Here is a 24,789-nt window from a genome sequence, read left to right as displayed (position 1 = left end):
GAGACGTGATCAAACAGGACGACCCCAATAATGTGCTCCATATCATTACATCCCGCTGTCAACCCCGTTGTTAATGGTCCCTGAGGTTAAATGGCCATCGATGCTGCTTCCGGGTTCCAGGCTGACGTCAGATCAAGCCGAGGGAGGTGTGGGCTGGCGAGGTGATCAGCCACAAGCGCTCTCTTGGAAAATATCCAGCACCAGAAACCTCACAAGGCGGGTGTGGCCAGACAGACACACAAATAGACAGCCATAGCCACAGCAAGTATAACTTCCAGCAGCCACAGGATTTGACCTCAGGTCTGGCACATTGGTCGCTCTGTAAAATATACACCCTCACATGTTGGATTTGGTTTAGGTGCACGCACACGTGCACACACACACCCATGTGCACACACACACAGTGTGCAGTGACCTACTTCACTGCCGTACGGCAATCACTGCTTGTCTCTCGGCAGCTCGTCGGAGAGGTCCGGTGTGTGGCTGGTGGCCCCACTGATCGCTAAGCTGCCCACCTCAGTGCAGGGCCACGTGCTGAAAGCCGCCGGAGAGGAGCTGGAGAAGGGGCAACACCTGGGCTCATCCTCGCGGAAGGAGCGAGACCGTCAGAAACAGAAGAGGTGGAGTAACGGTCAGCTCCTCCCAGCATCCGCTGCTTGCAGTCGTTCAGTCACTGGCTCAGGCTCAGTCCCTGACGCTGCCCCCAGTGCAGGCCGGGGGTGGAGGACGACCTGCAGCAGGAAGCCCGCAGAGACTAGGCAATCACGTCTGTTCTGTTTAATACAGAAAAGCTTTTACGTAGCACACATTGGAGGGTTTGCAACTCATTTTCTCGCCTGTCCCTGACAGCATGTCCCTGCTGAGCCAGCAGCCCTTCCTCTCCCTGGTGCTGACGTGTCTGAAGGGGCAGGACGAGCAGCGAGAGGGACTCCTGACATCGTTGTACAGCCAGGTTCAGCAGGTAACATACAGCGTGTGATACCGAGGGGCGGGGGGGCGGTGTATGTCCTGATGTCACTCTGGTCCACAGCAAGGCTGAGCGGGGTGGGGGTCCCAAACCCTCTTTAATCTCGGTGTCCCTTCAACTCAGATTGTAACCAACTGGCGGGAAGATCAGTACCAGGACGACTGTAAGGCCAAGCAGATGATGCACGAAGCCCTGAAGCTGCGCTTGAATCTGGTAAGCGGGGAAACGGTATGGAGCTGCCCCACACACGGGGGGAGAAATGTCCTGCCGGGGTGGGGGGGCTGCTGGTGGGGGGGTGTGAGATATAGTCTATCGTGGGGGTCCCTGCGATTTCTCGCTGTTTGATTTGTCCACTTTGTTTTTGGCATAATTTTTGTATCTATTGCTGGAGACTAAGCTCGGGCCTCCCAGGTTCAGCTCTAGGCAGAAAGAGAGGAGAGAAGCACAGAAAGCACAGTCAGTGATCGGCGGGCCAGTAAGTGGCTGGTTTTGCCCTTATTCTCGTGCAGCTTCCCCTTGCCTCCTGCGTGTGATTTATCAGGAAGGCGGCTGTGCAGAGTCTGGCTGTGACCCTGGAGGAGGCCGGACAGGGCCTGATGTGATTTCCCTTTCCGCACGTGTCCAGCACATTGGTACCAAGCAGAGCACAAAACATGTTCCAGTTCAAAGCCAAGCGAGGGAGTGAGGCTGATCCTTTAAATCCTTCCAACTTTTCTATTGCTAATGAATTCCAGATGCTACACTGGCTCTCGTTTACAGTTCACTGCTTGCTTCCAGCCCAGGATTTTCGCAAACTTGTGAGTTGGAAGAGAAGGACAATCACTTCTGCCCAGGGTTCCAGGTCCCTGCAGCACATTCATAGCTTAGAGTCCCAGCAACAGCTACTTGACTGGCTGGAGAGCGAGCAAGTGGCTGCTAGGTCATGGTGTCTGTGCTGGTGCTGGCTCCCCTGCTGGAGCTTTCTACTCTAACCTCCAGTGACTGTCATTAACCTGCTGTGCTCTGCCTCCTCAGGTGGGGGGGATGTTTGACACGGTGCAGCGCAGCACACAGGGGACCACCGAGTGGGCCGTGCTCCTCCTGGACATTATCAGCAGCGGGACAGTGGACATGCATTCCAACAAGTACGCAGCCGCCATTACTGATCTTACTCTGAGGTACAGAATGTCGAGGGACGGGTGGTGAGACAGGTGTATGTGGGACAGGGAGGCCAGGGTAGGGGAGGTGGGGCTGGGCTGTGATGGGGGCTGGGTGGTGTGGGATGGCAGAGGTGGGCTGGGATGAGGTGGGATGCTGTGGGTGCTGTGCTGATGACTGAGAGCTGCTCACTGGTTGTTACTCTCACAGCGAGCTGTTCACACGGTGCTGGACATGCTGAGTGTGCTAGTGAACGGGACCCTGGCTGCGGACATGTCCCAGCATCTCGCAGGGCAGCATGGAGGAGAACAAACGAGCCTACATGAACCTGGTGAAAAGCTGAGGGTAAAGTGTGCCTCGTACTGAGGAGATTTACTGCTCACCAGAGCCCGGCCTGTGGGCGGCTAGTTTATAATGGGTGCGGGCAAGGGGGTTGTGCTGTCTCCTGTGTTTGTCCCCTCCCCACACAGGCACAGTGTGTATGGGAGCGGTGTGCAGGTGGGGGGCGGGTGGGAGGCTGTGGGTGGGTGGGGCTGTGTTGTGTGGGTGGGTGGTGTGTGTGTGTGGGGGAGTGCGTGTGTGTGGCGGGGAGTGTGTGTGTGGGGGGGGCAGCGTTGTGTGTGGGGGGCAGCGTGTGGTGTGTTGGGGGGTGGGTGGGCAATGTGTGAGTATGGCGGATGGAATGGCTCCTCTCTTGCCCGTGTCTTCTCTGCCGCAAATTGATGATTGTGCCCTGCGGCCACAGAAGGAGCTTGGGACCGTCAGTCCGAGAGTCTGGAGAAAGTGCGTCAGTTTTGCCGTTGCCCAAGCAGACCCGGGACGTCATCACCTGTGAGCCCCAGGGTTCCCTCATCGACACCAAAGGCAACAAGATCGCCGGCTTCGATTCCATACTTCAAAAAGGAGGCAAGTTCTGTTGGTGTCGGTGCCAAGCTGTTGGTGGTGCCAGGCTGCTGGTGCCAGGTGGGGTGGTTTTAAACATGCCAGTGTCATCATCAGGCGAGTGGGTTACGTGGAAGCAAGTTGGATGGGGAGGAAGAGCGCGGCAGACGCTCCTGCCCAGATGTTAGGCAGGGTTGGCACTATGGGCAGCTGCTGCTGGTGTCACTATTGCCATTGACGCTGGCTGTGTTCTCGCTGGTTTAGGGGCTGCAGGTGTCCACGAAGCAGAAGATCTCCCCGTGGGACGTGTTTGAGGGGATGAAGCACTCGGCCCCCCTGTCCTGGGGCTGGTTTGGGACGGTCCGTGTCGACCGCAAGGTCACCAAGTTTGAGGATCAGCACCGGCTGCTGCTGTACCACACGCACCTCAAGCCCAAACCTCGCAGCTACTATCTGGAACCCTTGCCCCTGCCCCCCGAGGAGGAGGAGCCCCCAGCCCCGGCTCCCCCCGAGCCCGAGAAAACTGCCGTGGAGCCCCCCAAACCAGAGAAACCCAACCCCACCGAGGAGAAGAAGAAAAAAAACACAACTAGGAAAAAACGGCCAGCGTCCAGTAAAGCCGAGGTGAGACCCTACCCCCTTACACGCGCGCTGCCCCCCCTTACACGCGCGCTGCCCCCCCTGACACGCGCGCTGCCCCCCCTGACACGCGCGCTGCCCCCCTCACACGCGCGCTGCCCCCCCTCACACGCGCGCTGCCCCCCTCACACGCGCGCTGCCCCCCTCACGCGCGCGCTGCCCCCCTCACGCGCGCGCTGCCCCCCCTCACGCGCGCGCTGCCCCCCCTCACGCGCGCGCTGCCCCCTCACGCGCGCGCTGCCCCCCCTCACGCGCGCGCTGCCCCCCTCCACGCGCGCGCTGCCCCCCCTCACGCGCGCGCTGCCCCCCCTCACGCGCGCGCTGCCCCCCTCACGCGCGCGCTGCCCCCCTCACGCGCGCGCTGCCCCCCCTCACGCGCGCGCTGCCCCCCTCACGCGCGCGCTTGCCCCCCTCACGCGCGCGCTGCCCCCCTCACGCGCGCGCTGCCCCCCTCACGCGCGCGCTGCCGCCCCTCACGCGCGCGCTGCCGCCCCTCACGCGCGCGCTGCCGCCCCTCACGCGCGCGCTGCCGCCCCTCACGCGCGCGCTGCCGCCCCTCACGCGCGCGCTGCCCCCCTCACGCGCGCGCTGCCCCCCTCACGCGCGCGCTGCCCCCCCTCACGCGCGCGCTGCCCCCCTTACACACACGCGCACTGCCCCCCTTACACACACGCGCACTGCCCCCCTTACACACACGCGCACTGCCCCCCTTACACACACGCGCACTGCCCCCCCTTACACACACGCGCACTGCCCCCCCTTACACACACGCGCACTGCCCCCCTTACACACACGCGCACTGCCCCCCTTACACACACGCGCACTGCCCCCCTTACACACACGCGCACTGCCCCCCCTTACACACACGCGCACTGCCCCCCTTACACACACGCGCACTGCCCCCCCTTACACACACGCGCACTGCCCCCCCTTACACACACGCGCACTGCCCCCCCTTACACACACGCGCACTGCCCCCCCTTACACACACGCGCACTGCCCCCCCTTACACACACGCGCACTGCCCCCCCTTACACACACGCGCACTGCCCCCCCTTACACACACGCGCACTGCCCCCCCTTACACACACGCGCACTGCCCCCCCTTACACACACGCGCACTGCCCCCCCTTACACACACGCGCACTGCCCCCCCTTACACACATACTCTGGATCACATTATATACACTCTCCCCCTCATACACATACACTGCCCCATTTTACACACACTGCCCCCCCCCCTCTGTAGGCCCCCCCCCCCCACACACACACACACACACACACACTCTCTCCTGCGACACCCCCCTGCGCGCACGCACTAGCACGTACCCCCCTCCCCCCACATACACACACCCCTGTACACACTTTCCCCCCCACCCCTTGTACTGATCAGGCACTAAGCCTGCTTTCTCTCTCCTCACAGCTGGATCTTGGGGCTGGGGGCACAGGATGCCGCCCTATGGTGGGGGGGTACCAGCTGATCTCCTATCACACCCGCCCAGCAACCTATACGGCCGTCTGCCTTACCAAGGCAGTGTGGGCATCTACGCACAGAACCAGCCTCTGCCCGCAGGTAAGCCCCCAGCCTCCCCGCCCTGGGCACTGTCACACTTCACTGTCACGCACGCGCACACTACACACCACATACACACGCACTGGCTTTACTCTCTGTCTCCAGCCTGTGCTCTCAGTGTGACTCCCTCCGCATGTTCCTGACATTGCCCTGTATCTGCTGTGGCCAGGCTTGGGTGTGTAAGCCCACACAGCACTGTGCATTGCTGCCTGCTGAGTGGCTGTGGAGGGGAGGGGTGGGAAGTGTGGGCATGGCAGGATGGGGGTGGGGGGGCAGGTCAGGCGCCACCCCAATGTCGGTGTATTTGGAGCTGCCCCCAGTTTGATGGGGAGCCCAGTATAGTTGTCGTGGGCTTGACTGCAGGATGTGTAGTAACTGTTGTGTTTGCTGTAGGCGGGCCCCGGTTAGACACCATCCCCTATCGCACAGTCAGACCCTCCTTCAAAATCATCCAGACACGCCCACCCTACACAGCCACGCCCCCGATGCTGGACCCCTCGCACTACAAGCTGCCCCAGTACAAGCCCCAGCCATCCATCCCCCAGGGGCAACAAGCCCTCCGACACCAACTACACGCCAGGCTGGTGAGTGCCCGCGCTGCGCTGTGCTAGGCTGGGGAGTGCCCTTCTCCATGCTGTGCTGGGCCATGCTGTGCTGGGCCAGGCTATTGAGTGAGTGCCTGCACTGCACTGTGCCAGGCTGGTAAATGAGTGCCCGCATTGTTCTGCGCTGTGCCAGGCTGGGGAGTGGGTGCCTGCTGTGCCAGACTGGGGAGTGGGTACCCGCTGTGCCAGACTGGGGAGTGGGTGCCCGCTGTGCCAGACTGGGGAGTGGGTGCCCGCTGTGCCAGGCTGGGGAGTGGGTGCCCGCTGTGCCAGACTGGGGAGTGGGTGCCCGCTGTGCCAGACTGGGGAGGGAATGCCCGCTGTGCCAGACTGGGGAGTGGGTGCCCGCTGTGCCAGACTGGAGAGGGAATGCCCGCTGTGCCAGACTGGGGAGGGAATGCCCGCTGTGCCAGGCTGGGGACGGCGGGGCCGAGAATAAAGGATAGAGCCAGTGAGGGGTCGGGCCTGAGTCACAGGGTGGGGTGAGGGGGGAGTGGCAGTGGAGGATGGGAGCGTGTGGGTGGGGCTGAGTGTACATGGAGTGCGGGGACCATGGCACAGTTTCCCAGAGAACACACTGTGTAGAGGTAAGTTGTTTGTGGATCCAGTTTTGTGTTTCGCTGCTCAGGCAGTTGGTGTTGCCTGAACATCTCTCCTTGTCTCTCCTAGAATGCCAGTGGGATGTACGCACAGCAGGTGCGACAGGCAAACCCAGCCCAGCAGTACAGCTCCATGGCCCAATCTCAGGTCAGTCAGGTCCAGCCCTGCTCCCTCCTCACAGACTCCTGTCTGCTGGGGATTCTCATTGCTGACGTGTTACACTGAAAGACCATAACCGTCTATACCAGCATCAGGCTGCACAGTTATATCTATAATAATGATAACCCTTGCCTTTGATATAGAGCCTTATCACGTCTTCGAGACGTCTCAAAGCGCTTCACAGAATACACTGTAAAGTGTAGTGACTATGTTTGTGGGCGAAATGCAGCAGCCAATTGCCCACAGCTATGTCCCCACAAACAGCTTTGGATTGAGGGACCACATTTTTTTTGAGGGATTATTACCCCCGGAAAGCGATCCGCCAATCAACTTTAGCAACTGGGTTCCTACTGACTCCTGGAAAACAGAGACCTGTGGAGTAAGGAAACTTGACCAATGTTTTGTCCTGTCCGGGAATCAAACCGAAGCCCTCTCTCTTGCGAGGTGAGTGCTCTAACCCCTGTGCTACAGGACTCCACTGACACGCGTTTAATGATCTGATACTTTTGTCTTTTAGAATCTTTCCCAGGGATATACTACCTATGGCTCTCACATGGGGGGGATGCAGCCACACCCCCCTCAGGCCAACAGCATGGTTCCTCCTGCTTATTCCAACCAGCCGTACCAGGGCAGCCTCCCCGCCAACAACCCCGTGGTGATCGATCAGGTCCGGCAGCTCCAGCAGAGACCCAGTGGATACGTGCACCAGCATGCGCCAGCCTACACACACGCCATGCAGAACACACAGAGGTGAGTCACACATGTACTAGCTACACACACGCCATGGAGAACACACATACACCAGACTGAGCACACAGCACACGTGTGGCTGGTTGTGGGGCTGTGCTGCGATACATGTTTGCCTGAGCACACAGACAGTCATTGTGACGGGGATTACTGTGGAGTACAGTAGAAACACGGTTTTCAGTCACCTCAGTATTCCATCCACCTCACAATTGTGGGCACATTTTCACAGTCTCTTTCATTGTCGATGTTGAACGACAGGCTGTCTGTCTGCTTCAGTAAACCAGGCACCTCACTATTCAGGACAATGGTCGTTGGCCCGCTACAGGGCCCTCCTCTGCTTCAAACGCAGTACAACCCACCCCCCTATCCCCGCTGCTACTAATCTGTACGCAGTGCGCTAGGACACGGGCTACTTGTGCTGTTTCGTTGACGTTGCTACTGTGGGCAGAGTGGGCTCCGGTCGCACATGCGCGGTGCGGGGAGGAAATCGACTTTGCCCGGTGCCTGCAGCCTAACCTGAGCTCCTGCCACAATGCTTGGTAAGTGCTGTAAACATGTCACAACGGAAGGCGTTGTCCTTACGTGAGAGATTGGACTCAATCAAAAACAGTCATAGCAACAGTCAACTGTGATCTATGGCACTGGCAGAACATCAGTTGGATACATAAAAGGAATACATGGAAGCTTTTGTTTTAAATGTGACAAAAGCTTTTATTTTAATGAGATTGCAAAGTATGGTTGTTAAATGTTCATCACCCCCCCCCCCACCCTCACCCATTACCAATGCCCTTAACATTACATAGGTGACCTTGAATCATCCGACCTGTTTCAGTGATCAAGTCACCTCACTAAGTAGGTCACTTTTGCCCAGTCACTTGAGTGATCGGATTAGTGAGGTTCTGCTGCACTTGGATATGTTTTGAGTTAAACATGACATTGAGCTAACCTGAGCCACGGCTATTGCTGTGACGGTGTCTCCTCTCTCTTGCAGACTGTCCCACCAGCCTATGCAACAGGGCCCCATGATGCCGGGCATTAGTCACATGAACCCCCAGAATGTGCACCAGGCCATGAGGCCAAGCCAACTGACACAGGAACACCAGTATCTGCGACAGCAGCAGCAGTTGCTCAGAGTAAGTCGCTGCATGAGGAGTGTCTCCGTCAGGCTGCCCTGAGCCATGTCTCGAGGAGCGAGAAGGAGACCATGTAATAGATGGGATAGAACTTGTCGAGACAGATTTTGGGGGCAGTTGACTCATTCTCACTATGTCACAAAGTGTGAAGCAGTAATAATAATAATCCTCACATTTGACACAGCTCCTTATTACGTCTTCAAGACGTCTCAAACCGCTTCACAGAATATACTGTAAAATGAGTTGACTATATTTTGTGGGCGAAACAATAAACAAGGCAAAAGATATCCTGGGCTAAATTCAGGTCCAATCAGGTCAAGTTGAGATCACCAAAGGACTACTTCAGGTGTACAGTGATCTGGTCAGGCCACACCTGGATATGGCACACAGTTCTGGTCCCTGAGATCCAGGGGTCCCGGGTCCTAGAGGCTGTGCAGAGGACAGCAGTGAGGGAGTGGGTGACGTCATAGCCAGGTTCCTGACCAGGAGCACAGGCCCAGGTGATGCTGCTCGATCACAGCTGGAGCTGCCTGCAGTGGGCTCGAGAGCAAAGCCTCTACCTGGGGCTGGCAAGACTATTGTGAGTTGTCAATGGGTCAATTTCTCATTCCAGCAGCAACAACAGCAGCAGCAACAACAACAGCAGCAGCAACAGCAGCAGCAACAACAGCAGCAGCAGCAACAACAACAACAGCAGCAGCAGCAACAACAACAGCAGCAGCAGCAACAACAACAGCAGCAGCAGCAACAACAACAGCAGCAGCAACAACAGGCTCAGCCCCAACCACAGGCTCTGGGGATGCAGGCCATCCCCCCTCAGCAGGCCATGGTAAGCTATACTGCCCCATACTGGGCTCCCCATCACCTTGCACAGGGAGGTGTGTGTGATGGTTGGCAGTCACTACAACAACAACAACTTGGATTTATATAGTGCCCTCCACGCCGGACGGCGTCTCAGAGCGCTTTACAGTAACGGATCCCGGGGCCAAGCCAGGGGGAGGGGGAGGAGCCATGGGGGGGGAAGGTGACCAAAGGCACAGTCGAAAAGAAACTCGGGGAACAAGGAGGAGGCCAGACCCAGTGGGTCTCCCAAACCCCATTGGGCACCCAAAGGTCCCATCTGTGGCTTTATTTCCAAACCCAAAACGGGTTAATGGGGTGGGGGGAGGGGGCGTTAGGGGAGGGGTTAGTGACGGGAAGCATTAGCCGGGGAGGGGTTAGCGACGGGAAGCATTAGCCGGGGAGGGGTTAGCCAGCAGTTGGCAACAGAATGAAAACCATTGGTTCCACGTTTCAGTTCCAGCGACAAGGAATGCAACAAACACAGCAGCAACAGCAGACAGCAGCATTGGTGCGCCAGCTACAGCAACAGCTCTCCAGTAAGTCTGTGTGCCTGTGGGTGCGTGTATGTGTCTCTGTGTGTATGTGAAGATGGAGTCACTGAGCTGTGTTACTATTGGTTCTGGGATGTAATGCCAATTACTAGGACAGCACAACACAACATGGCACAACATGGCCCGGCACAACACAGCACAACATGGCCCGGCACAACACAGCACGGCGCTACACGGCACAACACGGCACAGCACGGCGCTACACAGCATAGCACCCCAAGCTACAGAATTCTGTTTAACCTGTCTCTTCCTTCTGCAGATTCACAACCACAACAGAACAGCAACAGCTACTTTTAACGCTGGGACCTGGGGGAGGAGATAGCTGTGCTCCCCACACACACAGCGAGGACAGCCTCTGGGCTCACTCCACCACCGAGGGCTACATAACAATGTACTGAGTTAGTGCGTCAGACTGATGGATGTGCTCAGTGGACAGTTTGTGTGTCTCTGACGAGTGCTGGGAAGCTGGGAGAGGTACCAGCACCTTACTTATTGAATTGTCTCCTGCTCTCCTGCTCTCCCCGTCCTCTGCTCCATGGACACACACAGCCCCACCCCAGCCATCAGCATTGTGAGTCCTCCGCTGACTGGAGCAGAGCTGTAATATAGAGCCCTGTATATATATATATACATAAAAAGCACTCTATAAATGTGTTTATTTTTAATTATTTCCAGATCCGTTTTCACCTTGTTGCTTCCGTAAAATAAGACATTTTTGTTAATTAAACCTGAAGCAATCAAAGCATCTGACATTTCTCAATCTGGATATGTCGATCTCCTCTCCTTTCTTCCCCTTGATGCTCCTTCCGCCCCCCCCACCCTACCCACCCAGTCTGTGGTGTGTGGCCGTGCGCTGTGTCCGGAAGTGATTGGATGGACAACACGGTTGGATTTGATCAATCGTTGGGAAGAATAGACACAAAGTGAAAACAGCGTTAAGCCCCTCAATCACATCTTCGGGAATTGTGAGAACAGTTCTTGAGGATTGTTTGGGGATTTGGTACAGAATTCTCTGTGCTATGATCTCTGCGCGAACACACACAGCCCTCTGTATTGTTATCTCTCTGGACACACACACACACACACGGCCCTGTGTGCCGTGATTTCTGCACGCACACACACACACGGCCCTCTGTGCTGTGATCTCTGTACAGTCCTTAACCTCCCAGTACAGCCTCCTGCATTAATTCTCTGCCAGCAATGCTTCAGCTGTTGATGATGAGTTTGCAGGACTCACAGTGCGTAACAGACACGTCCTGGAACATGAGGAGTACAGAGATGGAGCATACAGTACAATCCTGGCTGGGTTTGGGGAATATTCTCTGGTTTAAGATGTTCAATATTCAGCGCTACACATTCTGTGATCTGCAGTCACACCTGGAGACAAGTGGATGTTGGCTGATTGGGACCTGGGTTTAAAGTCTCACTGCTCCCCCCCCACCCCAGAAACCTGCACCCGTTGTGTGAAATGTAGGTACAAGAGGAAATTACACGAGGAACTGGTCGTTTCAATATTTACTGTAAGATGTGCTGCAAATAGCTTTACATTAGAGTTTCACACATTCCATTACAAAGTCACAGACCATTCTGTGTGAGGATTCCACAGCAGAGCATGGAAATGCAGTGTCACTCGCTCTGAGACGTCCTCCTGATGTGAAGGTGCTACATAAACTACACACGTACATTACACTGCACACAGTAAACACTGCACCCATATCACACATCAGACTACACACAAATTATGTCTTAAACACGCACACTGGAGAATTGGGTTGTGATACTTCTAAACTTCGTGCTTATGTTGCTGAGTTTGTGCAGTTTTTAGGAAAATGTTATGGTCAAAAACTTTCATATTATGTAAAAGAATTTGCTGAGTCTTGTATGTTCCTACCATAAGGCTTACACAGGGTTGAATCCTCCCGCCTGTTCAGTAAACTCTGGCTTGTGAACAGACTAAAGCCACTTTCAATAAATTTTAATTGAAGAATTCTATTCTTCACTTACACTTTTCACTTTCTAACAATTGACTAACAAGCGGAACCTGCTTGATAGTCGATTGGTGGATCGCTTTCCCAGGGGTAATAATCCCTCGAAACATAATAATAATGTGGTCACTTAACCCACAACTCTTTGTGGGACGCTGCTCTGCGCAATTCGCTGCTGTGTTTTGCTCACAAAATATACAGTCACTACATTTTACAGTATATCCTGTGAAGCACTTTGAGACATCTTGGAGATGTGATCAGGTGCAATATCAAATGCAAGGATTATTATTATTATTCTCTTTACCCCGGAGACTGGATTTGCCGAGTCCTGTATCGAGGGCTATTTGTAGAATCTCTGTCACTGACGCTGTGTCTCACCATCGGTTGCCCAATCACTGGACTGTGCAGGTCCTTGTTAAATGCCAGGAGCCGGTGAGCTGTCAGTGAGAGCACGAGAAATGTCACCCGCAGACACCAGGGGGTGACAACTGACTCTTAAAAACACATTTGTCTTGTTTGCCCATCGAATTGCATATTAATCCAGAGAGAGCGACATTCCATTCCATGTCTACCTTTCACGTGCTTTGTGTAATGTCCGAATGTATGAGGGTGTTTTAATCAGCCGGGTGTCTGACACGTGCAGAACCCATAACCACGCTTAAGAATATCCAAACCTGAATGAGAATTCCATCTCCATATGTAAGCCACCCACATGTGGTCAATTCCTTGTGTCTGGAGTAGAATGTGCACTCCCTCCAATTACCTGTTGTTCATGACATGGGGCTTGAACCCACAACCATCTCAGCCAGAGGTGAGAGCATTAGTCCGGCTAACATTGTTACTGAGTGATCAATAGGCAGCCCTAGGACACCTGCTGGAGGTTTACACTTAGAATACACACAATTACAATCTCCACTAAGATCCTTGTCCTCTGCCTGTGTGTCCAGCCTGCTGTTCTCACTCACTCATCTCCTCACCTGATAAACACCGTACCTCCTCAACACTGGAAATAAAACAGTTTCCCCCCCTGCCACAATCTACCTGTTGATCCTCACTCCTCTCTATCCCAATCAATCGATGGACAGCCTGTTAATTCTATGTGCTTTAACCTTCTCCAGAAGCCAACAGCTGAACAGACTGAGATTGGACGGTGTCTAACCCCAAACAGTCTGGTGCAGTGAATAATTTATACCCATCAGAGGTTCCCCTTGTGCTTGTGTTTCCATCTCCTCAGAGCTGCAAGCCACAGAGAGGTGACCCAGCTCTACAGAGGGCAACAGAGATGGACACATCTAAATGGATCTGAGCCTCAGCTTGTGGGGGTCAAGAGAAGACAGATGTCAATCAATGGAGGTAATGAATATTGGAGCAATAAACATGTGTAAGTTACTGGGGGTGACTTGATACAGTGAACCGTCTACTCATGTTCCTAACTAATGATTATTGATCAGCTGTTGAAGGTTCCCAGTCACACTGAAGCTGTCAACAGTAACATGTCATCCAGTACAGGCGGTGGGGGGGGGGGTCCAGACAGACAGTGTTGGGCGAGGGGGTGGGGGTCCAGACAGGCATTGTTGGGGGGGGGTCCAGACAGGCATTGTTGGGGAGGGGGCGCAGACAGGCAGTGTTGGGGGGGGTGCAGACAGGCAGTGTTGGGGGTGGGGCAGACAAGTGGCTGCTACATAAGATTAGGGCCCATGGAATTAAAGACAATATATTAGCATGGATCGAAGAATGGCTAACGGGAAGAAAACAGAGAGTAGGGATAAACGGGTCCTTCTCAGATTGGCGGGTTGTGACTAGTGGTGTGTCACAGGGATCAGTGTTTGGGCCTCAACTATTTACAATCTATATCAATGATCTACATGAGGACATAGAACTTAAAATATCTAAATTCATGGATGAATTCATGGAGTCCTGTAGCTCAGTGGTTAGAGCACTCGCTTTGCAAGTGAGAGACCTGAGTTCAATCCCCGGCAGCGGGAACCTTGGGCAAGTTTCCTTACTCCACACAGAGCCTAATAATAATCCCTCCAAAACCAAAAACAATAATAAATTGGTCATTTTCAATCTACGACTGTTTGTGGGACATTGCTGTGCGCAATTGGCTGCCGCGTTCGCCCACAAATATACAGTCAATTCACTTTACAGTGTGTTCTGTGAAGCGCTTTGGGACGTCCTCCTGACGTGAAAAGCGCTATATCAAATGCAAGGATTATTATTATTATGATACTAAGCTAGGTAGGAGAGTAAGCTCTGAGGATGACACAAAAAGATTGCAAAGGGATATAGACAGGCTAGGTGAGTGGGCACGAAGGAGACAGATGGAATATAATGTGGGGAAGTGTGAATTTATTCACCTAGGTAGCAAAAACAGAAAAGCGGATTATTTTCTAGAAGGGGAGAGACTAGATAGTGTCCTTGTACACCACTCACAAAAGTTAGTTTGTAGGTACAGCAAGCAACTAGGAAGGCTAATGAATGTTGGCGTTCATTGCAAAAGGGTTAGAATACAAGAGTAGGGAAGTCTTGCTGTAACTGTAGGGGCCTTGGTGAGACGGCACTGAAGAGTATTGTGTGCAGTTTTGATCTCCTTATTTAAGAAAGGACATACTCGTCTTAGAGGGGGTGCAGCGTAGATTCACTAGATTAGTTCCTGGGATGAGGGGGTTGACCTATGAGGATAGGTTGAGTAAACTAGATCTATATTCTCCAGAATATAGAAGAATTAGGGGTGATCTTATAGAAACATATAAAATTCTTATAGGGCTTGACAGAGTAGACAGTGTGAGACTGTTTCCCCTGATAGGAGAATCTAGAACTAGGGGTCACAGTCTTAAGATTAAGGGTCAGCCTATTTGAACATAGTTGAGGAAACACTTCTTCACTCAGAGGGTAGTGAATTTATGGAATTCTCTACCCCAGAAGGCTGTAGATGCTCAGTCAGTCCTTTAACATATTCAAGACTGAGATTGATAGATTGCTAAAGGATAGAGGGATTAAGGGATATGGGGATAAGGCAGATGGAGTTAGGTTAAAAGATCAGCCATGATCTTATTGAATAGGGGGGCAGGCTCGAGGAGCCGAATGGCCTACTCCTGCTCCTAATTCCTATGTTCCTCTCCAAGGTCCTGGAACAAGTTGTTGCTTCTCAGCTTCGCTCCTTCCTCTCCCACCAATCCCTTCACGAACCCCTCCAATCGGGCTTCCGTGCCGCCCACAGCACAGAAATCGCCCTGGTCAAAGTAACAAATGACATTCTGTCCATCTGTGACCAGGGCTCCCTCTGCCTCCTCGTGCTCCTTGACCTCTCTGCTGCCTTTGACACCGTCGACCACTCTATACTCATCCACCGCCTCTCCTCTCACCTCAAAGTTCACGGCTCTGTCCTTGACTGGTTCAGATCATACCTTTCACACCGCCTCCACTTCATCTCCACAAACGGTTTCTCCTCCAGCCCACGCACTGTCTCATGCGGTGTTCCTCAGGGCTCTGTCCTTGGTCCCCTCTTCAATATCTATATGCTCCCTCTTGGTGACATCATCCACAGACATGGGGTCAATTTCCACATATATGCAGATGATACACAACTTTACCTCTCTGCCTCCACCATTGACTCCAGGACCCACCGCTTTCCTGACAGACATCAAGTCCTGGATGAGAGCTACTTTTCTTCAGTTGAACATCAATAAGACTGAGGCTTTCCTGATTACCTCCACACCTCAGGTGTTGGCAACATCACCATCCATGGTTGCACACTCCACCTTACTAAGCCAGTCCAGAACTTTGGCGTATTTTTGACCCTCAACTATCCTTTCTACCCCACATCTCTGCCATGACCCGCTCTGCCTTCCCCCACCTCCGCAACATCGCCCGGCTCCGACACTATCTCATACCGCAGGCCGCCGAAACCCTCATACACACTTTAATTACATTGAGGCTCGACGATGCAAATTCCTTGCTTGTCGGCCTCCACAACTCCTCCCTCCACAGGCTGCAGATCATACAGAACTCTGCAGCCCGTGTCCTCTCATGCAATAGGTTCCGTGGCCCTATCACCCCCATCCTCACCTGACTCCACTGGCTTCCCATCACACAGAGGATACAGTTCAGGATCCTGGTCCTCACCTTCAAAGCCCTCCATGGTTTTGCTCCCCAAAACTACCTGTGCTATCTCTGTGACTTCCTAACCCACTGCCATCCTGTCCGCTTCCTCTCTTCAGGGGGCTCCAGCCTACTTCATGTACTCCGCCTCCCCTGCCCCACCATTGGCAGGTGGGCCTTCTGCCTCTCTGTCCCCACCCTGTGGAATTCCATCCCGCAGTCCCTCCTCGTCCCCTTCCTTGCCTCCTTCAAGACCCATCTAAGATCCTTCTCTTCGACTGTGCTTTCGATCACCTGCCTTCCCCCCCTGCCCTCCACCCTCCCCAATGCTGACCCCCAGCTCAGATCCGAAACTCTGTCTGTCCAGAGCCTCGGGATGTCCTCCCGACGTGAAAGGCGCTTCACAAATGTAATTTTGTAATTTTGTTGTTGTTGTCGTTGCTGTTGTACTGGGATTGCTACCTGTGTTTGGGGAGGCTGCAGTGCGAGCTCTGCACACAAGGTGGCAGTAGACACCCACGACTGACAGTGCTGCTGCGCAGGTGTGACACACCTGAGTGGCCACCAGACCAGTACAGGAGGTCACAACCCCTCACTGTCGCACTCGCTCACAATCACATGAACGACCTCCAGCTGTTATTTCTGTGTAAAATGCTTTTCCTAAGCCTCAAACTCGCATCTCGTTCAGGTAAATTCAAGTGACTGACGTTTCGGGACAATGTAGAGAAGTTTTGTGTTTGAGCCGTGGGTCAACTGCACTTTTGTTAGATGTCAAATGGAACAACCAGTGGCTATCGTGGGGGGGCGGGGGGGGGGGTGGGGCGGGGGAGCAAGGTCTTAGTGCTGTTAAGGCTGGTGAAGAGTTTCCATCTGTGTCAGACACTCAGCTGACCAAAAAATAAGCTTTGTTCTGTCTCAAACCTGTGCTTTCGCTGAACAGACAGTGTAGAGAGAGCTTTACTCTGTCTTTGGAGATGGTCCAGAACTCTGCAGCCCGTGTCCTCTCCCGCACCAAACTCCGTGACCCCATCTCCTCCATTCTCGCCCGACTCCATTGGCTCCCTATGCTTCAGAGGGTTCAGTTCAAAATCCTGGTCCTCACCTACACAGCCCTCAATGGTCTCACCCCACCCTACCTCTGTCACCTCCTAACCCCCTATCAACCCATCCGCTCCCTCCACTCAGCCGGCTCCGGCTGCTCCACGTCCCCCGACCCACCCGCCACACCATTGGCGGGAGAGGCTTCAGCCACTCTGTCCCCATCCTCTGGAATTCCATCCCCCAGTCACTCCGCCTCACCCCCTCCTTAGCCTTCATCCCGTCTCAAAACCCTTCTCTTCGACCATGCGATTGGTCTCCCCCCTGACCCCAGCTCGGGTCTGAAATGCTGTACACTGTCCAGTGCCTTGGGACGTCCTCCCACGTGAAAGGCGCTATACAAGTGTAATCTTGGTGGTGGTGGTGGTGGTAAACACACCGAAGGATGGAGTTGAGGGATTGTGTAAGGACAGATCACTGTGTGTGTGTGTGTGAGGGCAGATCACTGTGTGTGTGTGTGAGGGCAGATCACTGTGTGTGTGTGTGTGTGTGAGGGCAGATCACTGTGTGTGTGTGTGTGAGGGCAGATCACTGTGTGTGTGTGAGGGCAGATCACTGTGTGTGTGTGTGTGTGTGAGGACAGATCACTGTGTGTGATTTTGTGTGTGTGAGGGCAGACCACTGTGTGTGTGTGTGTGTGTGAGGGCAGATCACTGTGTGTGTGTGAGGGCAGATCACTGTGTGTGTGTGAGGGCAGATCACTGTGTGTGTGTGTGAGGACAGATCACTGTGTGTGATTTTGTGTGTGTGAGGGCAGACCACTGTGTGTGTGTGTGTGTGTGAGGGCAGATCACTGTGTGTGTGTGAGGGCAGATCTGTGTGTGTGTGTGTGAGGGCAGATCTGTGTGTGTGACTGTGTGTGTGTGTGTGTGTGTGAGGGCAGATCTGTGTGTGTGTGTGAGGGCAGATCACTGTGTGTGTGTGTGTGTGTGAGGGCAGATCACTGTGTGTGTGTGTGTGTGAGGGCAGATCTGTGTGTGTGTGTGTGTGTGTGAGGGCAGATCTGTGTGTGTGTGTGTGTGTGTGAGGGCAGATCACTGTGTGTGTGTGAGGTGGGAAGTGCTGCAATCCCGATTATGATCAGCAGCGGGCGAGCAGCCGAGTTGTCAGGCGGAGCTCAGGTCCAGGTCCAGTTCTGGGTGAGATGGTGTCGTGGTAACAACACAAGACAATCTCAACAGGAGATGAACGTTCCTCGCTTTGCTTTAGCTCAAAGAGTAATTGATGTAAACAGAAACTACACTTGATCTTAGACAAATGAGCAGCCTCTCACTGCGCCATGTTCATCGTGTTTATTATAAGTGGAGAATGTAATTGATCCAATTCATCCCCAGCAAAGGGTGGCTCAAATCCTCCAACCTCACTGTTACCCCACACCCCACTCCCCTACACTCCCAGGGAACACACACTCACTGCCAGGGAACACACACTCACTACCAGGGAACACACATACACTCTTAGGGTACACACACTCACTACCAGGGAACACACATACACTCTTAGGGTACACACACTCACTACCAGTGAACACACACTTACTACCAGGGAACACATGCTCAACAACAAACATTTGTACAGTGCATTTCATGTCGGGAGGACGTCCCAAAGCGCTGGACAGTCATAAGAGTTTTGGACCCGAGCTGGGGTCGGGGTGGGGAGGGCGGGGGAGGGAGCAGGGAAATCGAAAGCATGAAGAGGAGGGTCTTGAGATGGGTCTTGAAGGAGGCAAGGGAGGGGGCAAGGGAGTGGGCGAGATAGAGGGACTGCGGGATAGAGTTCCAGAGGGTGGGGGCAGAGTGGCAGAAGGCTTGCTTGCCAAAGGCGAGGTGGGAGACATAAAGCAGACTAGAGCCGGCTGAGTGAAGGGAGCGGGTAGATTGGTAATGGGTTAGGAGGTCACAAAGGCAGAGGGGAGTGAGGCCATGGAGGGTTTTGAAGGTGAGGACCAGGATCTTGAACTGTATCCTCTGTGTGATGGGAAGCCAGTGGAGTCGGGCGAGGATGGGGGAGAGAGGGTCACGGAGCCTGGTGCGGGAGAGGACACGGGCTGCAGAGTTCTGGATGATCTGTAGCCTATGGAGGGAGGAGTTGAGGAGACAAGCAAGGAGTTTGCAGTTAAGCCTCGATGTAATGAATGCAGACTTGCACTCACTGCTAGGGGACACGCACACACACACTCCCAGGGCACACACACACACACTCACCCTCCAATCGACTGGAACTTTGCAATGGGACCAATTGGCCGCTGGGCTTAAGGAGCAGCAGCAGGGCCTGTGTTGCAATGTGATCATTGGGCACAGACACGTGTTCAGTCTGTCTATGCGGGCAGTGGTACAGGCTTAGTCACAGTTACTGAGGTGCTCATCAGAGAGTGTAATGTAGCTCAGGGCTTGGCTTAGCACGGCACAGCCTGGCACAGCCCAGCCTGGCAAAGCACATCCTGGCACAGCCTGGAATAGCACAGCCTGGCACAGCACAGTGCAGCCTGACACAGCCTGGCACAGCCCAGCCTGGCACAGCCCAGCCTGGCAAAGCGCATCCTGGCACAGCCTGGAATAGCACAACCTGGCACAGCACAGTGCAGTTTGACACAGCCTGGCACAGCCCAGCCTGGCACAGCACAGCCTGGCACAGCACAGTGCAGCCTGACACAGTCTGGCATAGTACAGCCTGACACAGTGCAGCAAAGTCTGGCACAGCACAACCTGGCATTGTACTGCATAGCCTGGCACTGCCCATCACATCTCCCAAGGGCCGCATGTGTCGTCGTCCCCCCCACCCACCACGGGTTCCGTGAATCATTTCCATTTTAATCGGTGACTTTAAGCTGCTCATAATTTGTGACAAACCCTCTTTTTGCAAAATTTATTACATGTTAAAACAAAGCCAAGTGAGGAGATTAATTTTCATGTCATTGAGGGCTGAGCACCAGGGAGAGGAAAAGCCTCCCTGGCTCTCTCTCTCCACCACCCTCCCACCTCCCCACCCTCCCTCCCACCCCCCCACCCCCAGACCACCCGCCCACCTTCCCCCACCCTCCCTCCCACCCCCCACCCTCCCTCCCACCCCCCACCACCCTTCTCTGTCTGCTCTCCCCCTCCCTGCTCTCTCTCCCTCAGTGCTGTATACTGTTGTACCCACTAACACACTGTGTTGTAGACTGAACACAGTTACAGTCAGTCACACACAGTGTTATTATATAATACACAGTTACAGTCAGTAACACAGCATCTCGGTGACGGAGTGACTGGGTGAGAGGTGACTGTTTGGGGACACTGGAGACAATGCTTGAGGAGGAGGGGAGGGGAGGGAGGCAGCTGTGGAGCCCTGGGCTGTGCCGAGTGCTTTTGCCGGTGATACGATCTCTCCTATAAATAAGCCAAGTGGCTGACAATAGGAGCTTGTGTTACTGAAGCCCGCACCCATTGCTGTGATCGCCTGTTGCCTTAGCCGCTGCGCTCACATTCTCACTCAGTTCAGATTGTTTCCTTCCTGCTTCCTAACCGCACTGACCCCATCACCCCCACAGCCCAGCAATGTTCATCCTCCACTTACTCCACACACAGTGTGATCAACAGCTACACTTCACACACACTCCACCGTGTGTATGTGTGTTTGAGTGAGGGTGGGGGGGGGGTGGGGGTGGAGATGTGTGTGTATGTGTGTGTATTTGTCAGGCTATGTGTGTGTGAGGGGTGTGTGTGTAATGTGTCTGAGTGTGTGCGTGCTGTTTGTGTTTGAGTGAGGGTTCGGGGGTAGCAATGTGTGTGTATGTGTGTGTATTTGTCAGGCTATGTGTGTGTAATGTGTCTGAGTGTGTGTGTGCTGTGTATGTATGTGTTTGAGTGAGGGTTGGGGGTGGAGATGTGTGTGTATTTGTCAGACTATGTGTCTGTGAGGGGTGGATGGGTGTGTGTGTAATGTATCTGAGTGTGTGCTGTGTGTGTGAGAGTGTGTGAGTGTGCGTGTGCTGTCTGAGTGTGTACACTGTGTGTGTGTGAGTGTGTGTGTGCTATGTGTGTGTGTGCGTGCTGTGTGAGTGTTTGCATGCTGTGTGTGTGTGCGTGCTGTGTGTGTATGTGAGTGTGCGCGTGCATGCTATGTGTGTGTGCGTGTGTGAGTGTGTGCGTGCTGTGTTTGCGTGCTGTGTGTGTGAGTGTGTGCGTGTATGCTGTTTGTGTGTGTGCGTGTGTGAGTGTGTGCGTTCTGTGTACAGGATGTGCTGAGCTCCTGGCAGTGACAGGGTTTACTTTAATGGGAAGATTTACACGTGGATTCCCTCCGGCTGTTTCCCTGATCTCACCTCAGGGCCGTGGGGACAGAGAGGCTTCCAGCTCAGTGACCTCAGTCCCTCACCGTCACTAGGTAACAATAATCTGATTCACATCCAGGCTCTCACAGTGATTCCCTGTAAAATGTAGTAACTAACTTGATTACTCTATGGTAACTAACTTGATTACTCTATGGTAACTAACTTGATTACTCTATGGTAACTAACTTGATTACTCTATGGTAACTAACTTGATTACTCTACGGTAACTAGCTCTGCCAATACCTCTCCCAAAAGCTGCTGAAACCCTGGTCCATGCCTTTGTCACCTCTCGGCTGGACTATCCTAACGCCCTCCTCGCCGGTCTCCCATCCACTACCATCCATAAAATCCAGATTATTCAAATCTCTGCCGCCCGCACTCTCATCTGCACCAAACTCCGCACCCCGATCACCCCAGTCCTCGCCCCCCCATCCTCCCCCACCCCCAAACTCCGCACCCCGATCCCCCCAGTCCTGGCCAGACTGCACCGGCTGCCTGTCCCAGAGAGGATCGATTTAAGATCCTCGCCCTTGTATTCAAGTCCCTCCACTCCTCTGCACCCCCCGACCTCTCTGACCTCCTCTCTCCTCAAAACAATACCCATTGCCTTCGTTCCTCCGGGTCTGGCCTCCTCCTCGTCCCCCAAGTCCTCCGCTCCACCCTCGGTGGCCGTGCCTTCAGCCACTACGCCCCGAGGCTCTGGAACTCCCTTCCTCACTCCCTTCGCCTCACCGCCTCTCTTCCGATTTTCAGGTCTCTGCTGAAGACCTTTCTTTTCGACCGCACCTTTGGTCATCTTCCTCCCCCTCCCCCCACCTCTCCCTGGCCCCTCCCCCTGGCTCGGCACCGGGATCATTTACTGTGAAGCGCTCTGAGACGCCGTCCGGCGTGGAGGGCACTATATAAATCCAAGTTGTTGTTGATTACTCTATGGTAACTAGCTTGACTGCACGAATTCCCTACTCACTGGACTCCCCAACTCTTCCCTCCACAAACTGCAAGTTATTGAGCTCTGCAGCTCGTGTCCTCATCCCTGCCTCGGCCTCGCTCAGTAACTGAAGAGATGAGGCTCAGGTTGCTGTGAGACGGGACCTCTCTCTCTTTCTCTCTCTCACTCGGGGCTTTGATGACCTTGTTTGGCTGCTGAGATGTGGAATGTGTGGGGAGGAGAAGGGGTTAGGAGGTGACCATTGCGATATTTACGTACAAACAGGACGTGCTGGTTCAGAGCGGGAGAGAGAGGGGGACATTCCTGCTGGAATTCTCAGCAAGATAAAAGGTTTTTCTGACAAATACTTGGCCTCAATCATGAGTTCACTCTTGGCAAAGATCCCGAAATTCTGTAAGAGTTCGGGAAGAGGGGGCTGGGGGCAGCCCCAAACTGTGTAACCCCCTCACACCCACACCATCATTATAATCCCCAATATCTCGAAGTGGTGATAAGGCGGTACATCAAATGCAAGGATTATTATTATTATTTCTAAACAAATTTCTTAATTAAGAAATGGGATTTGGAGTGTGGAGTCCAGTGAGTGGAGCCTGTGACTGTATAAAACTTGCTGACGGGAACCTGGTGTCCACTTGAGCCCAGCTCCAAACTTGACCCTATCTTATTTCACAGAAAGTGTGTGAAGAGCACGGCAGCTGAGCACATGGTTTGTGTTAAGTCATTAGTGAGAGATGTTTGCGTTGGGAACACAGGCGGATTAAGCTTTACTTCTCTTGCCAACTGGGCTCGGGTTTCTTCCCTGACGGTAACCCCACAGACACCACCGCCCTCCATCCCAACAGCTGAGCTGTGTCTCCAGCACTCTGCTCACCTCAGTCACAGAACAATTAAGCTCATTAAGTCTCTCTGGCTCAAAACTCTAATGCTCACTCTCTGAGAGAGAAAGAGAGACTGAGTACTCTGTGTGAGAGCTCATTACCCTCACCAAACACAACACCAGCAGTGTATAGGGGTCTGAGGAGCAACCTCCCGCCCCCTTCAACACAAAGCTTCAGCTAATTATTTTCACTAAATGTCCCCCTCCGCCACCCATCACCCTCCTTAATAATAATAATCCTTGCATTTGATATAGCGCTTTTCACGTCAGGAGGACATCCCAAAGCGCTTCACAGAACACACTGTAAAGTGAATTGACTGTATATTTGTGGGCGAACGCGGCAGCCAATTGCGCACAGCAATGTCCCACAAACAGTCGTAGATTGAAAATGACCAATTTTTATTATTGGTTTTGGAGGGATTATTGTTAGGCTCTGTGTGGAGTAAGGAAACTTGCCCAAGGTTTCGCCCTCTGCCTGGAATTGAACTCAGGTCTCTCGCTTGCACTGAGCTACAGGACTCCTTGTCAGAATATTAATCAAAAATAAATAATCTGTGTGTTTTTATATTGCGCCTTTCATGTCAGGAAAACATCTCAAAGCTTCTCTCCAACACAACTCCCTCACCTCCCTTGCTCTTCCCTTCCTTCTACACTCTACAGAACTTACTCACCTCCCTCCCTTGAGCCATGCTGGGCTGGGGGTTGCGGCTGGAGGTTGGGTTGGGGCTGGGGGTTGGGAGTTGGGGCTGGGGTTAGGGTTGGGGCTGGGTTGTGGCTGGGGTTGTGGCTGAGGGTTGGGGTTTGTGGCTGGGTCTTGGGGCTGGGATTGGAGCTGGGGGCTGGTGTTTGGGGCTGGGAGCTTGGATTGGGGCTGGGGGTTTGGGCTGGGTGTTGGGTTTGGTGCTGGGCTGGGGTTTGGGTCTGGGGTTGGGGGCTGGGTTGGGCTGTATGAATTCTGTCGAAGACCTTTCTCCTGTTTTTGTGTGTATGATTTTCCAATTTAGCGTCAGGTGCTGACAGCTGTAACCACGGCTCAATTACTCCCTGGTTTGGAATGAAATCCTGATCGGAAACAGCTCAGAGACTATCATGCTCCACAGTCAATTTGTGGGTGAGGATAACTGATGCTGGGGGGCAAGGCTGGCACTGGGCAGGCTGGCGGAGTGGGCTGGGGGTTGGTGTCTCTGTTCCTGGCTGTGTAACTGCTGTGAGATGCTCTGTGTGAAGTGGAGGAGCTCTGGGCTCTATAGCTATCTGCTGTAATGGGAAGAGATGGAGCCTGACCTTGTGATGGAGCCTGACCTTGTGATGGAGCCTGACTTTGTGAAGGCAGAGTTCAGTTGCAATCAGATAAACACCTTCAAACTCATGCAGATACTCCGCTATTTATTGGATTGTGAATTCCTGAAATTGCTGCAGTCAGTGGCTGCCATTCTGTGTAACATATAAACAGCTATAGCTGGCTCTGCTACCGGAGAGGACTGAGGGATCAATCAATAGTGTAAATCTGATCACAGGGATCAATAAACAGTATAAATCTGATAACAGTGATCAATCAATAGTGTAAATCTGATCACAGGGATCAATAGATGGTTATTGGGCCACACTGAACACCGGTGTTAATCCAC

At 53.6% G+C, this 24,789-nt stretch overlaps 1 protein-coding gene across 1 annotated transcript in view; it reads left to right on the top strand.

The window, feature by feature from the left end:
• The window catches only part of LOC103189375 (mediator of RNA polymerase II transcription subunit 12), a 41,175-nt gene extending 30,689 nt beyond the window's left edge, over positions 1-10,486 (top strand). The window contains 9 exon segments of the mRNA XM_042340588.1: positions 3,251-3,599; positions 5,049-5,198; positions 5,592-5,782; positions 6,473-6,550; positions 7,080-7,312; positions 8,301-8,442; positions 9,056-9,271; positions 9,740-9,821; positions 10,096-10,486. Coding sequence (XP_042196522.1) covers positions 3,251-3,599; positions 5,049-5,198; positions 5,592-5,782; positions 6,473-6,550; positions 7,080-7,312; positions 8,301-8,442; positions 9,056-9,271; positions 9,740-9,821; positions 10,096-10,133 — 1,479 coding nt within the window. The 3' untranslated portion in view covers positions 10,134-10,486.
• The last annotated feature ends 14,303 nt before the right edge of the window (positions 10,487-24,789 follow it).

This window comes from Callorhinchus milii, unplaced genomic scaffold (assembly GCF_018977255.1).
Source record: "Callorhinchus milii isolate IMCB2004 unplaced genomic scaffold, IMCB_Cmil_1.0 Scaffold15, whole genome shotgun sequence".
Lineage (NCBI taxonomy): Eukaryota > Metazoa > Chordata > Chondrichthyes > Chimaeriformes > Callorhinchidae > Callorhinchus > Callorhinchus milii.
The sequence above is the reverse complement of the archived record's forward strand: the minus strand, read 5'-3'. Positions and strand labels throughout refer to the sequence as shown.